Source organism: Chanos chanos, chromosome 6 (genome assembly GCF_902362185.1).
Source record: "Chanos chanos chromosome 6, fChaCha1.1, whole genome shotgun sequence".
Classification (NCBI taxonomy): Eukaryota; Metazoa; Chordata; class Actinopteri; order Gonorynchiformes; family Chanidae; genus Chanos; species Chanos chanos.
This window is the reverse complement of record NC_044500.1, coordinates 12,994,558-13,008,624: the sequence shown is the minus strand read 5'-3', so window position 1 is coordinate 13,008,624 and position 14,067 is coordinate 12,994,558. Positions and strand designations below refer to the sequence as shown.

General features: G+C 42.3%; 1 protein-coding gene across 4 annotated transcripts in view; it reads left to right on the top strand.

Annotated features, from left to right (window-relative positions):
• stx1a (syntaxin 1A (brain)) overlaps positions 1 to 14,067 on the top strand; it is a 60,005-nt gene that overhangs the window by 15,275 nt on the left and 30,663 nt on the right. For all 4 annotated transcript variants that reach the window (XR_004025395.1, XM_030778589.1, XM_030778590.1 and 1 more), the window contains exon 3: positions 6,574 to 6,673. Coding sequence is in view for 3 of the 4 variants with exons in the window: in XM_030778589.1 (XP_030634449.1) it covers positions 6,574 to 6,673 (100 nt within the window). In the remaining variant the exon portion in view is untranslated. The remainder of the gene's footprint in view (positions 1 to 6,573; positions 6,674 to 14,067) is intronic.

Here is a 14,067-nt window from a genome sequence, read left to right as displayed (position 1 = left end):
CTGTTGCTACACTTCTCACGTAGGTTTCTGGGATGTTGGCATTCCATGAGTCTACCAACATATCTTTTTGGAGAGGAGTGTTACAGACAACAGTTATTATTAGCTTCTGTATATGGAGAGTGTTATAGATAACCCTCTGGATACGGTGAAAACACACAGAAAACATAGCAACCTCTTTTATCACCCAGAGCTACATGTGCACCTGAGAGAAAGAAAAAAAAAACATAGAAAGAGAGAGAGAGAGGGAGAGAAAGAGACTTTACTGAAGTTGTTATAAGTAAATAGTTCACATTGTAAGTCTGATAAGTCTGCTAACAAATTTCTCTCACAACAGAAGAGTTACTTATTATACTTTTGTTCACAAGTATCAGTTATCCTTATACCAGACATAACTATATTGCAAGCATGCCTCAACATCTATGGAAGAAAAAGGCCACAGTGTTATTTGATATGCACACATTAGATACATATGTGTTATGTCACATGTAAAGCCACAGAGTCATGGGTTAGCATCAGCTTTCGATGACATATAAAACATTGCTGAGATGTCTGTCCTTCTGAATATTTTTTTTTTCATTTGTTCTTTTGCTTAGCCAAGGCATGGCCATTGACCATGGTATTTCTTTCTCAAGGTCACTGTGCTAGACTAAGGCCTAGAGTAGACTGCGTACTTGGAGAAATTTGAGTTAAGCTGCTTTGTTCAAGGATGCAATCACAGCAGTCAGACAGACTTGAATACTTGCAAAGTTCTGGTACTAAGCCGAAATCTTTAAAAGTCCCACTTAGAAACTGAACTCAGGTCAGCTGTCAAACTTTCTCACAATACAACCTAATGAGGCAACATACATGTGTTCACATCACTGATCCGTGGTTTGCTCAGACAGATCAGTCCACGGTACCAGTGTCTTTAAGTCAGGCTCGGGGATGTGAGGCAAAGTTGTGTTTTTTATTTCGTCATTAGGTTGAAGAGGGCTGCACCTCCTCCCTTTGTTTTAATTCACTCTTTCTAAACAGCCCCCGACGCTAACTGAGCTCCCCATTATAGTGCCAGACAGTTAATTACTGGAGAAGGAATCTGGCCAAACTCTGAATCAGGTCGAGGTATTCATTTTCCCTCTTCAAAAGACGTGATGATGTGAGTCTGAATCACAGGTGACATCTTGTAGGTAGAGGAGATCAGGCTCATTACTGGTGCTCTGGAGAAGAGAAATCCCAGCATCTGTCTGAAATGTTGATCCCCAGGTCAGACATCAACTTACTGGCAACTTTATAAGTTGACTGAATACGGAGACTTCTTAATAACTTACGACGAAATCCAGTGTATTCAAACTTCAGAGCCCCGCTGCGGTTTCATTGACCGACGCCCGATATTTTATTGGTCTGGAAGCTCTTTCCTCTTCATTTCAACACGGCACAAATTTGTATTTTCTCTTTGTAAAGCTGACATTAAGCGTTTATTATCCCTCAGATAGCATGAAGTTGCATTAACATGACACACAGAGCTCCGCTGCAGTTGAGTCGCTTCCCTTAATGCGTTTTTAATGGGTCCTTTCTCTGGGTGTTCTCCATTCAGATGCTTTCACATACAGCCCATCTGCCTCTGTAGGCAGGTGGAAGTTTTTTTTTTTTTTTGGTTTGGTTTTCTTTTTTTGTTCTCGTGACATTCGTTCACCATTCACTGCACTTCAAGTATCAAGAGAGAAACTTTTACGTAAAAAAAAAAAAAGGTAAATGTTCAAATCCGATCCGGATCGATCAAAGATTAGTCCTTTTGGAGCTGATTTCTGTGGGGGAAAAAAACTATATATAGATTACATCTGGCGTGGATAGGAGGGGGAGAAAAAAGAATGAAAGATGACCGTAATTGTGAGTCAGGTAGAGATGAAAGGACCATCAAAGGGAAGGAGAAGAGAAAAGAGACGGAGGTAGAGTGGTTTGACCGGACTGCCCCCTGCCATTTCACACCGAGTGAGTGATGTCAGGAAGACAAGACAGTGGCAGGGTAAACATGTCATTAAGTGAATACACACCATGTTACACACACACACACACACACACATTTACATGCATACACACATTTGTCCACTGGGTAGGGTTGTGTGGGAAGAGTAAGACAGAGGACATGAAGAAGCAACAGAAATGCTGGGGAGGACACAAGCCAAGGTAAGTGGCTTTGTGGCAAATAGCAGATGATTAATGTGTCAGTGTCTTAGAAAGGTGGAGAGAGAGAGTAAGAGAGGTACAAACCACAATATGCCACAGTCCCTTTTAGGATATGTACCAGAAACTATTTCAACAAACAAATGACTGTTTCAGGTGATGTACCCCCCCCCCCCACACACACACCCCCCAACACTCCAACTGAATAGGGGACATTTACGGTGTGTGTCACATGGAGGCAGCTGTGAGAGAGGGCCAGATTGGGACGGGGTTCCTTGTGGAGTGTCATCTCCACGCAGTCTGTTAGCATGGCCTCGTCCCGCTTTGTCATAAAAGGCCGCTGTATTACCTGTTGGACACAGTTCAAATGGAAGTGTAATAGAGCCCTAATGGTAAATTTCTCAATTACTAAAGCAGATGCCTTCCTACAATCACCAGTCTCTGGTCTCTCATACAGTAGGCATCTGGATGCATATTTAATGTGGAAATCCGTTGCTATTGTATATCATGTTATAACAGTGTGTTTTAGCATATCTGACGTATCTGCCAGGACATATAATAGATGTATAACACTGTATAGAAGGAATGCTTACACTCTCCATTAGAAGATGATATAAATAAGAATAGACTTCAGTGAGATTGTTTTGACCTGTGTATGTAGCGTTAGCATATTAATAATAAGTCTAAGTGGATGACTGTGGATGTCACCCTGCTTTGCTGAAGCCTGCCTCTGTGGCTGTGGCATTTGTCCTTGAGCTGACTGGAGCTGCGTCGAATGTACCTGGCTGATAAAAAAGGTGTTGGAGAGGTTAGACACACACATCTTTGAATGGCCCCTCAGCCTTCATCTCTGTCGTTATCATCAGCAGCAGCATAAATCCTGCGCACACACATTCACACACACACACAAACACACACGCGCGCACACACACAGACAAACACACACAACCACATATATATTCCACTTCTAGAAACTGTGGTGTTGAATCCCACTTTCCCCTCATACGTGGGAGTGTTACACATGTACACATGCTGTATCTACAGCTCTCTCTCTCTCTCTCTCTCTCTCTCTCTCTCTCTCTCTCTCTCTGAGAGACTTTTACACCCAGTATGTGTCAGAAAGAGACAAACAGACAGTGGAGTGACATGAATGTAATTAAGCCCCCGCTCATCTGAGAGCCCGTCGCTGTCATTAAGGGTTCAATGGGGGCTTCAGGAAAAAATGGCACCATGAGGACAGACCCGTGTAACCTTTATGTCCTTAACTGTCACCTGAATCTCCACTCCACTCTCTGAGGAGATGACTTTATCTCTTGATTGTGCCCTGAGGCGTCGAGCCATTAAAGACACTCCGTTTCCTTAATTTGCTGTCTCGTATATAAATTCGTCTTTTTTTTTTATTTGTTGTCGTTCTGATTTTTTTTTTTTTTTTTTTTTTTTTTTAGGTTTAAGCAAAGCAGTTTGCCAGCATAGGCAAACTGCTTGCAAGAGATGAGAGATTTTTTTTTTTTTTTAACACAGCTCAGTATCCTTTTCATTACCACATCCATCTTTCTGTGCTATCAGAACTACCGTAGAACTGCCAACATACTGCTGTGTCACATCTGTCTTTGTAACATAGTCACTCATGTGGTCTGATACTCAACCCTACCCCCCCTTTAATACTCTGTGAATCAAATTTAAAGAACTTTTACAGATTTACCAGGCACTCCTTGTAGCCTTGGGAGCCTGGTGCCAGCTTTTCCCTATTGCCTCTGTGAGATGATTCATTTCCTTAAAGTCACAGACCCTGTGATTAGAAACACTTCCTCTCTCTCGCTCTCTCTCTCTCTTTCACCCCCCCCCCCTCTCTGTCTCTCCCTCTCTCTCTCTTGTCTAAGAGAGGCCCTTCCCTCTCCACCCCTGCCAGTCCTGCCGCGGAACTGAGAAAAGTTGAGCAGCGTGACCCCAAATTGGTGTGAGTCATAGCCGTGATTCAGTTGTCACAATGAACCATCCAGCTGAAATGGTTTTCTGAGAACTCTTTTCCGGAAAGTTCTCCTGATAACCTTCGAGGAAAGACCTTAACGTTTTTTTTTCCCTGACAACCCCTGTGTGAAAAAGAATATTTTTAGGATGAATAAGCTTACATATCCAGACCAGTGTCCTCAGAGGAAGACAGACACCTCCAAAGAGGAACAAAAAGAGGAAAAATGGGGTAAGAGGAAAGGGGAGGGATTAGAGATTAGAAAGGTGGAGATACGGGAGAAAAGCTAGGTGTGAACTTTGCAGTGAACACTCTGATTCCACTGGGACATTTTCCAGACACTTAAGGAAATAAATATTGACAATAGGCACATTGGGTGTTTTTTGTGGCTTTCCTAGAAACCAATAGAGACAGACGTAACCATTTCAACAAGGATTAAGCAGCATCCTTCAGTCTCTTAAGATATCAAGGCTTTGGGAGGCATTGGCATGATCAGAGAGAATCAATAATGACTAATGCATGTGTGGCAGCACTGGGAAAGAAGAGGATGAACATGGTATGACGGAAAGATATCCAGCACAGAGAAGGAGAGGATTAATCAATGGAGAGGTGGAGAGAGGGTGTGGGTCTCGCTGCAGGTTTGTGGACAGAAAAGATAAGTGTGTGGGAAAGGCAGTGTGTAGTTAGACACACACACACACACGCACAGACACATGCACATTCAGACAGATTCAATGTGGGTTTCCACATCTCCCAGTACTTCTTTTACATTCAATTCAGTTTAAGGCTATAATGTTCACAGAGCATTTTCCACAGAGCAACTGTCAACTGACAGCAGCAGACATTAGCTTTGAAATTTGATAAAGCAGCAGAAATCCCTTTGGAAAGGAGCCAGTTCTGAGTGTATTGAAATGCACGTCCAATTAGCTGGCTATTAAGGAGATAATGAGTGATTTAAGATGAGTGATGGAGGGATGGAGATGAGTTGCAGCCTTCAAGGACAGCATGGCTTCATGGCTACATGCCAGAAGAAGATGTATGAGAGAGAGTCAAGGAGACAGCAATGACGACATCTTCTCTGATCATCTGTCACCTGTTTCTCAGTTTTTTACAAGGCCCACCCGAACCTTCTCTTCTCTTCTCTTCTCTTCTCTTCTCTTCTCTTCTCTTCTCTTCTCTTCTCTTCTCTTCTCTTCTCTTCTCTTCTCTTCTCTTCTCTTCTCCTCTGCTCCACTCTGTTTTGTGGAGCTCTCTAAATTCGAAATGGTTGACTGATTCGGTTGGCTCTCTCTTCATAGCAAAGCTCATCTCTCTCATTTAATCAACTCAGTCAAAGCACCAGGAGCCAAACTCACATTCAAAGTGAATCAGTCTTTGTTAAATGAAAACAGTCGCGTCATGACATTTTGAAAGACGTGCTTGATGAAGCTGAATTGAGTGTCTTTTGAGAATAGCAGTTCTCCTGCCCAGCAGGTTGACAGAAAAAAATCCTGTAATGAAAAGCTCTTGTCTAGTGTATGGCTCGTAACCGGATGGTTGGATGAGATCTTTGAGGATCAAAAGGGGGATGAACCTTTCAAGTGAATTTGTGCAGTTGTTCGTGATATAAAACTGTCTAGCCATAACAGCAACGAATAAACGCCCATTTTCACATGGATATGAGTCCTTATATTGAACACTGATTTTAACAATCGTCATAAAAAGCATCGGTGCCTCTCTCTCTCTCTCGCTCTCTCTCTCTCTCTCTCTCTCTCTCTCTCTTTCTCTCTCTCTCTCCTTCTTTCCCCTTTGAGACGACCTTGTCTCGTGAGCTGTTGTTTAGGGAATACTTCTGGTTGGGTGGGAGGCAAAATTGCTTATTTGGCTGTGCCAAAACAAAGTGACTGACCTTTAAAAGTGACTGATCTTTAAGAGCCCGTTGTCAGGCGGGTGACACGCTGAGTACGCCTGTTAGAAATGGTTTTATTGCCTGTGGTGTGAATGTGTGGAAAGTTAAAAGATGTTTGTGATCTGTTAGAGAGGGTGCTGACAGATCAAGCTTTGTTTTGTTTTGTTTTTTTCAATTTTTCTCCCCTCGCCTCTTTTTTGTAACGTTATATATTACATATATTTATTAAGAGTATATTGATAGTATATATAGTATATTACTAGTAAAACTGGTAGACTTAATTGCATGTGCAGTTGTGTGTCTGTGTATTGGCTGAAGTCTTTGCTTTGTTCTGTTCTTCCTTTTGCTTGGTTCATTTTTTTTTTCTACATGGAACAAATTGAAGAATGATGTTTGAGTTTCAACTGCACCTAGTATTTTTGTACAGCCATAACCATGTTGTTTCAATTTTTTTTTTTGTTTGTTTGCATGGTCATTAAAAAGATCTTAACCATCAAGTTTCTCTCTCTCTCTCTCCCCAATCTCTCTCTCTCTCTCTCTCTCTCTCTCTCTCTCTCAGGTGGAGGAAATCCGCGGCTTCATCGACTCCCTCGCTGAGAAGGTGGAGGAGGTAAAGAGGAAACACAGCGCTATTCTTGCAGCACCAAACCCAGATGAGAGTAAGTTCCTATTCATCTATCAGAAGGTCTCAGTCAATATCAGCCCCTGGGTAATTCATTCAGTTCAGAGAACTGAAAAGATTGGCCCAAATTTAGAAGCCAATTTTAGACAACGGTGAGCTATCTGTAGATGATGCTTTTATTTTGTGGTCTTCATTATCCAGCTCTAAATGTATCTGTTCATTTTACTCTTCCTTTCTTTCTTTCTTTCTTTCTTTCTTTCTTTCTTTCTTTCTTTCTTTCTGTTTTACTTCTTTGCTTTTCATTCACTTTTACTCTCTCTCTGGATGGTCTCTTTTTGTGTGCTCGATATGTCTTTTGCTTTACCTTTCCTCTGCTTTGTATCTCCTTTTGTCTCTCATTAAGCCCTGTTGCCTGCACACACACAAAAACATCGTCCATCTTGCTCTTCTTCTGTGTATTTGGCGCTTTGTGTCGACAGAACAGGTTTCTTGTTAAACATCGATATGGAAAGGTTACAATAAGACGCACTCTCTCGCTCTGACTCTCTCTGTCTCTCTCTCTCTCTCTACTCCGACATGCATGGATCGATTTGGCCTCAGAGTGCCCACGCGGGAGATGTAACTCACCCTGGCAATGTGCTTTCTGCCCACCTGCCTGCACATACCTTATTGATCCGTTCGCTGACTCCTTCCGTCACACTTCCCTGTCTCTCTCTCTCTCTCTCTCTTGCTCTTGCTCTCTTACACACACACACACATACACACCAGACCACATCCACACACGCACGGAACGCCTTAACTACGGACACTTTGGTTTCCCGCCGTGTGGGCTGTTTAAGCTGGGCCATTGAAGGTGGAGAAGTGGAGTTTTAATGAGTAGACCTCTGTGCTTCAGGAGCAGGGCTGTGAAACGTACATCAGTGGATCCTCTGTAAAATGTCATCGTAGTTAATTATGCGCCGGTGGAATTCGATACACGCTGGCATCCTACTATGTACTGTGACACTGAATTCTCTCACCTGCTTGAGTGTGTATGTGTGTGTGTGTGCGTGCGTGCGCACGCGCGTGTGTTTTTGCCATAATCTGTTTTTGCCATGATCTGATCTGCTCTTTGGTATATTTTATACCAAATTCCGTCTTATATTAATTATACACATTAGAATGGTGGTTAAAAATGTCAGTTGTGTTGGAGAGGAAATCCAGTTTTATTTATTGTTGGCTTAAACTTAGACCAAGCTGTTTCCCCTAAGACTCTGTTCTAAGAGCTCATATTTTCTGAGGGGGGGGGGGAAAACATGACTTTTGTTTCAAATGGGGATTTACACTTCAACTAAGCAATACAAAGCCACTTGATGAATGTTTTCTGCACCTGTTTTTCCATCTCTCCTAGCACCACCATGTCAGACTCTTAAAACTAAGCTCCCAGTAATTCAGAGTCATACATTTGCTCAACCAGTCATGCTTTGACTTACTGGTCCCACAGTTATTTCTCTGGCACAGATCCATGGAAATATAGATTCTAGTCATGTAGATTCTACATGACTAGAGTAGTGAGTAGCAGCAGTAGTAGTAGTAATAGTATGTATTTACTGTTTCTTTTGTCAGTTGAGTGAAAGCCATCATTTCCTGTGTATTATCTGGCATAAATCATATGTTGTTTACTGAACAAGTGTTTCCATTAGGATGATGTCTCGGTATCGTTGATAATATCCCAACCCATTTGCAACGTGTGCAATATCCGCTGAAACTGATGGGTTTTCAAAAATGTCGTTTTACTAAACATCATTCAACACAATATACATACCTGCCAGTCCCATTTGGTTTTATGCTTTGCCAAAAATGATTGTGCTTCCTGGCTACAATGTCTATCATAAACCAATCTCTCTCTCTCTCTCTCTCTCTCTCTCTCTCTCTGTGGGGCAGTGGCAATGGCAATGTATTTGCTCGACTGTGTCCTTCTCCTCCTCCCCTCTTTAATCTCTCTCCATCCCTCTTCCTTTTTCTCTCTGACGGGTTATAAGTCAGCCCTGTTATCTCTGGGATCCTGAGTGGGCCGCAGGCACAGAACGGCCATGCTGGCCTTTTACTGCTCACACCTCAGCCTCTGCTCAGCCACTGAAGTTTCAACTTATTCGTGTGTGTGTGTGTGTATGCGTGTGTGTGAGAGAGAGAGAGAGGTGGGGGGGGGGAATAACAGTTCTTTATTGGTAGTGGAGCAGCCTCTTAACAGGCAAAAAAAAACCCCAATCTCCTGTTAAGTTTTTATTCCTTATTAAAGGAATAAACTATCTTATTGGAGGTAGCAAGAAATCACAATACAGGAAACAATAACTTAATATTTGCCCATTAGCAATTTCACAAGACTTTCTCCTTTTTTCTTTTGCTTTTTGCACTTGTCACAAACAAATGGAGTAATCTGACCAAATTAAATGAGTCATTTCCTGCATGCATATTAATTGGCATGAAATATCCGGTCCCTGTGTCTCACTGCCATGCAAACACACTTCTGCATTCAAACTGGATCCTGTTCACATCCCTGCCAGTTCACACACACGCACACACACACACACACACACACACACACACATAATGATACCACAACCTGCAAAAGACTCCAGATTATGTCATGCATAACCGAATTGTTTTAAAGTTATTACATCTCCCCATCCACTTCTTAACCGCATCCTATCATTCTAAACCCCCCCCCCCCCCCCCTCTCCTTTCTTTTCACTCCATCCATCCAAGTCCAGCGTGTTATTAGAAGAAAATGCAATTAAATAACATGAAAGCCGATCACATTATGTAAATAGGAACAGCTGGTTCATTGAAATAAGGTAATATTGATGGATCACTGTCCTCAAATAATTGAACGATTGTTGTAAGCTGGGAAAATATACCAAAGATAGGATAATCTTCGTATGGATTCCTCTCTCTCTCTCTCTCTCTCTCTGTCTCTCTCTCTCTTTCTCTTTCTCCACTTCCCTGAACTAATATCTTTTCTGCTTCATGATTATGAGGAAATTGCCCCTCCTTCACAGTCCGGAGCCTCTCGCATCCACCCCCTCAATACACCATTAGTTTTCAGCCCCTAACTGCCACACAGCAAATCAGCCTCAATTAGAATGCATTATGCCAACTACCTGCCTGTTGAGTGGTTGATTGCACCTTTCCTTCTGTTCTTTTTTTTTAGCACTGAAATGTGTTTGAGTCATGAAACTTGCATGCTCTCAGAACAGACAGACTGTGTGTCATTTTCTCGAAAATTGCTTCATGAACGCTCACGCGCGAGGAGACATATTCTTGTTATTCTTAATGATAAAATTAATGCTTGATTTTCTTTTTATAAACACACAGCCTCTTTCCTTTGAACAAATAATGAAGGGCATAATTATGTTTTTAAGCTGTAACCAGCTCTAAACCACTTCTTCTTTGTATGACCTGCTCTTTTCACTTCCTTCATGCAAAAAAAAAAAAGCTTTTATTTCAATAGAATGACCATTAGTCAAAGAGTCAGGAGATGAAGAGACCTCAATTTCATGTTCTTTTCTTTGTTCCCCCGCTCTTTCTCTCTCTTTCTTTCTGTTCTGACATCTCTCTGTCGCTCTCTCTCCTCTCAAGTTTGAACAGAGGGATGCTGGCTCATTTGAGTGCAGCTGATTCAGACTGATCTGAGTGCAGTTGATTCAGACTGATCTGAGTGCAGTTGATTCAGACTGATCTGAGTGCATTCGATTCAGACTGATCTGAATGCGGTTGGTTCAGACTGATCTGAGTTCAGTTGATTCAGACTGATCTGAGTGTAGTAGATTCAGACTGATCTGAGTGCAGTTGATTCAGAATGACATGAGTGCGGTTGATTCAGAATGATATGAGTGCGGTTGATTCAGGCTGATCTTAGTGTATTTGATTCAGACTGATCTGAGTGAAGCTGATTCAGACTGATCTGAGTGCAGTTGGTTCAGACTGATCTGCGTGCAGTTGATTCAGACTGATATGAGTGCTATACAAGGAGAGCTAAATAGCAAGGCTGTCTCTTGGTCAGTCTTTTGGAAGCTGTTTAGATTCACAAACTCACAGGTAATGTATGATTGGACAGAGTTTACATCAGATGACATAAACATCCTCTTGAAAAGGAGATCTACTTGCCTCTTGCAAGTGTCCTTTAAAACAATTATCTACGCTATCTAAGTGTTAAAAGTGAATTACTGGTAAGTTAAAGGCGACTGTTCTTGAGTTAAGGTAAAGAATGGGGGGGGTGTTAGAGAGAGAGAGACAGGTAGAGAGAGAAAAAGGTGCTGGGGTGACTGCACTGGATTAGTTGAGCTTAAGCCAGAGAAAGAGAGATGGAGAAATAGATTGAAAGGAAGTAGTGGTTGGTTAACTGTCACTTCTTGTGATCCCCCCCCCCTCTCTCTCTCTCCCTCTCTCAGGGTGTTGTAGTTTTCCTTGGGTGTGAATATCGTTCTGTCGGAGAGGCTTCGTGTGTAAGTTTGTGCGCGTTCGCTCGCGCGTATCTATGTCGTGACACACCCTCTCACATTAGCATTCCTGCGTTATCCGCGCACAGCTGCCGTGTCTGCTCGTTCTCCAGAGACAGTGGAACAGAGGTACAGTGAAGCCCCTCATTGGGCTCTGTGCTTTTCACAACAACTGAGCTCACTGTTCCAGATGTCAAACCACACTTTTTTTTCCACACGCCCATACTTTTTATAAAATGGACTGATATGGAGAGGTTTTTTCGTTGGTGGGCCGTGTCTATTAGAATGATGGTGAGAGGTTATGTAAAGGCGAAAAACAGACCGCAGAATTTTATGGGATTTTGTCCGGGATTTCCCTGGCACCCTTTTCCTTGGTACGTTTCTCATAAAGGTTCAGGTTCACTGAGGGCTAATTCTGTTCCTCTCACCTGTTAGTTTTAATGGCCTTTTAAAAAGCTCCAGATGTCTATAAAAACCCTGCCAACAGCAGCTAAAGAATCAATACAGCGTGATTTAAAGAGCAGACCTTGAAATATCCCCATAACCTTTCTGTGCCTCATATAGCACAACATAAGGTCTGTGTTTGTGTGTGTGTGTGTGTGTGTGTGTGTGTGTGTGTGCGCGCATGGGTGCGTGTGTGCGTGCATGCGTGCGTGCAAGTATTAGTGTGAGTAATACTTAGACAATTTAGTGTCAGTTAAGACGGAGCTGGATTTGTTCTGTGTAAGTCCTAACTGCAAGAAACGAAACATGAGACGTTTCATTATATTTTCCCTCGAACCCATGTTAGTTTCACGTCAGCAGACAACGATTCTGTATCTATCTTATGCAAAGAAGCGGTGGTTCAGAGCTTATCTTTAGGGACAGATTGATTTCAAAACCAAATTGATATGCCTTTCTTTTAAGTACATGAGTATTTCTGGTCCTCCTACATGGGTTACTGAGGTCACAGAGCTGGCTACTGTTCTGTTTCTTGTCTTCTTTACCACCTAATTAAGGCAATAACAACTCGGTGTCTTCAATTATTCGGACTCTGTACATTTCTTTTTTCGTCCACGAATCTCAAACAGAATCCTGTCTTTAATGAAGAAGAATCTGCGCCTTAAAATAACATCTCAGAAAAATGTATTCTTGAATCTCGTCACGTGTTTGGGAAAAAATACAGGCTTCTGGCGGCTGAGGCCTGGGAGCGGCGATATATTTGCACACAGACTCTCTTAAGATTTTTCTCCTCAATAAAGAGGATCTCTCTCTCTCTCTCTCGCTCTCTCCTCTCTCAGGTACGTCTTTACACCACGTAAAGAAATAAACAAAGAGAGCGTCGACGGCTTCGTTATCGCTCCGGTGGCGTTCCGTAGGTTTATTTTTAATATCGTTCCAGTCGCTATCGAACTCACCGCTGCGCTATTCTGTTTGATGTTCCTACTCTTACTTTGAAAGGCATTGTTCAGTTTTTGGAGATTCAGAGTAGAACCCTTAAGGAACACGTACACCAGAGGTCTAATGAGACTGTGTTTTCACGGAGAACGCTTCTCAGACTCCTCTGTGTCTTTGCCTTCCTTCTTTTCCTGGTGTTCGAGATTCAGCAGTGATGTCAAAAAGTTGAGTGAGTGGAAACCGTGATGATCAAAGAGCACACATCAGATTGTCTCAAATCGTCATACCACCATTCTCATACTGTTCTTTTCAGAATGAGATAACTTACTCAGCGTGTTCTGACCTTTCATTTACACTTGTAACACACACTGCCTTTTACAGTGTCAAGATCTGGTCGGTCATGCTGATATAAGAGATATTCACTGTCTGGGTGAATGATTCTGACATTGTATCCAGCTCAGAGGATGGTTCAAGAATACTCCCAGAATTATACATAACTGTCAGAATTTTGGTCTCCATTAATGTTCCCCTAATGCCAATAATAGAGTCTAACAAAGTCCAAGGTCCTTTTAGATGTATCTGTCCCCTCATTGTAATGTATCATTCATCCTCTGCGAGAGGAAATTGAGTTTCTTCTTTTTTTTCCTTCTCTTTTTTTAATTTGAGGTCAGAGATTGTGTGCGTGCATGCGTGCGTGCGTGTGTGAGGTGTGCATTCATGCGTTTGTGTGTGTGTGTGAGGTGTGTGTGTGTGTGTGTGTGAAGTGTGTGGGGTGTGTGTGTGTGAAGTGTGTGTGTGTGTGTCTCTGTTCACCAGCTGTGATGTTCTCTTCTTCTCTCCCTTTCCTCCAAAGACAGGGATTAAATCGAATCCTTGCCATGGAACTCATTTAGTTGTTCTAGAATATTCTACTAAGTGTAGAATCAATCAAAGTCCAGAACCCATTGCCCTCAAGGCTAATGTAGCTGATCCCACTGCCACCCAGTTCACAAAGATGAGAAGGAGACTGCGAGTGCAATCCCAAATAGGCTCATTCAAAAATGAAATGTAAAACGAATCCATAATGCAAGTTCAATGAAAAATGAATCTGTTTTAAATTTCCTGTCAGATCGGCAGTGGCTCTATGGTATACAGGACTGAGCAGTTCATAACTGCTTTGATTAAACTGTCAAAGTGTGGGGGCGTGTGAAATTCTCTCCATTTCACAGCTTCTTTGGACAGGCTCTGCTTTATAGAACTGTTTCTTTTAAATACTGATTTTAGTGCGGCACTTACCTTATCGTTCTTTATCTTAACCTTCATTAAATCGTGTGTGTGTGTGTGTGTGTGTGTGTGTGTGCTCTTCCAACTGTATTTCCATTCTGGCACTGTTACCCTCTGTATGGAGGTTTGTGTACTCTATCCGTCCAAAAAATCAGACATTTGGACTTCAGCAGATCAATATAGCAAGCAAACAATTACGGCGGTCACTGCGTTTACACTGTTGGCCGGACACGAGGGGAAAGACAGAGTAAGAGCCAGAGAGTTTGTGTGTGTGTGTGTGTGTGTGAGTGAGAGACAGAGAGAGAGAGAGAGA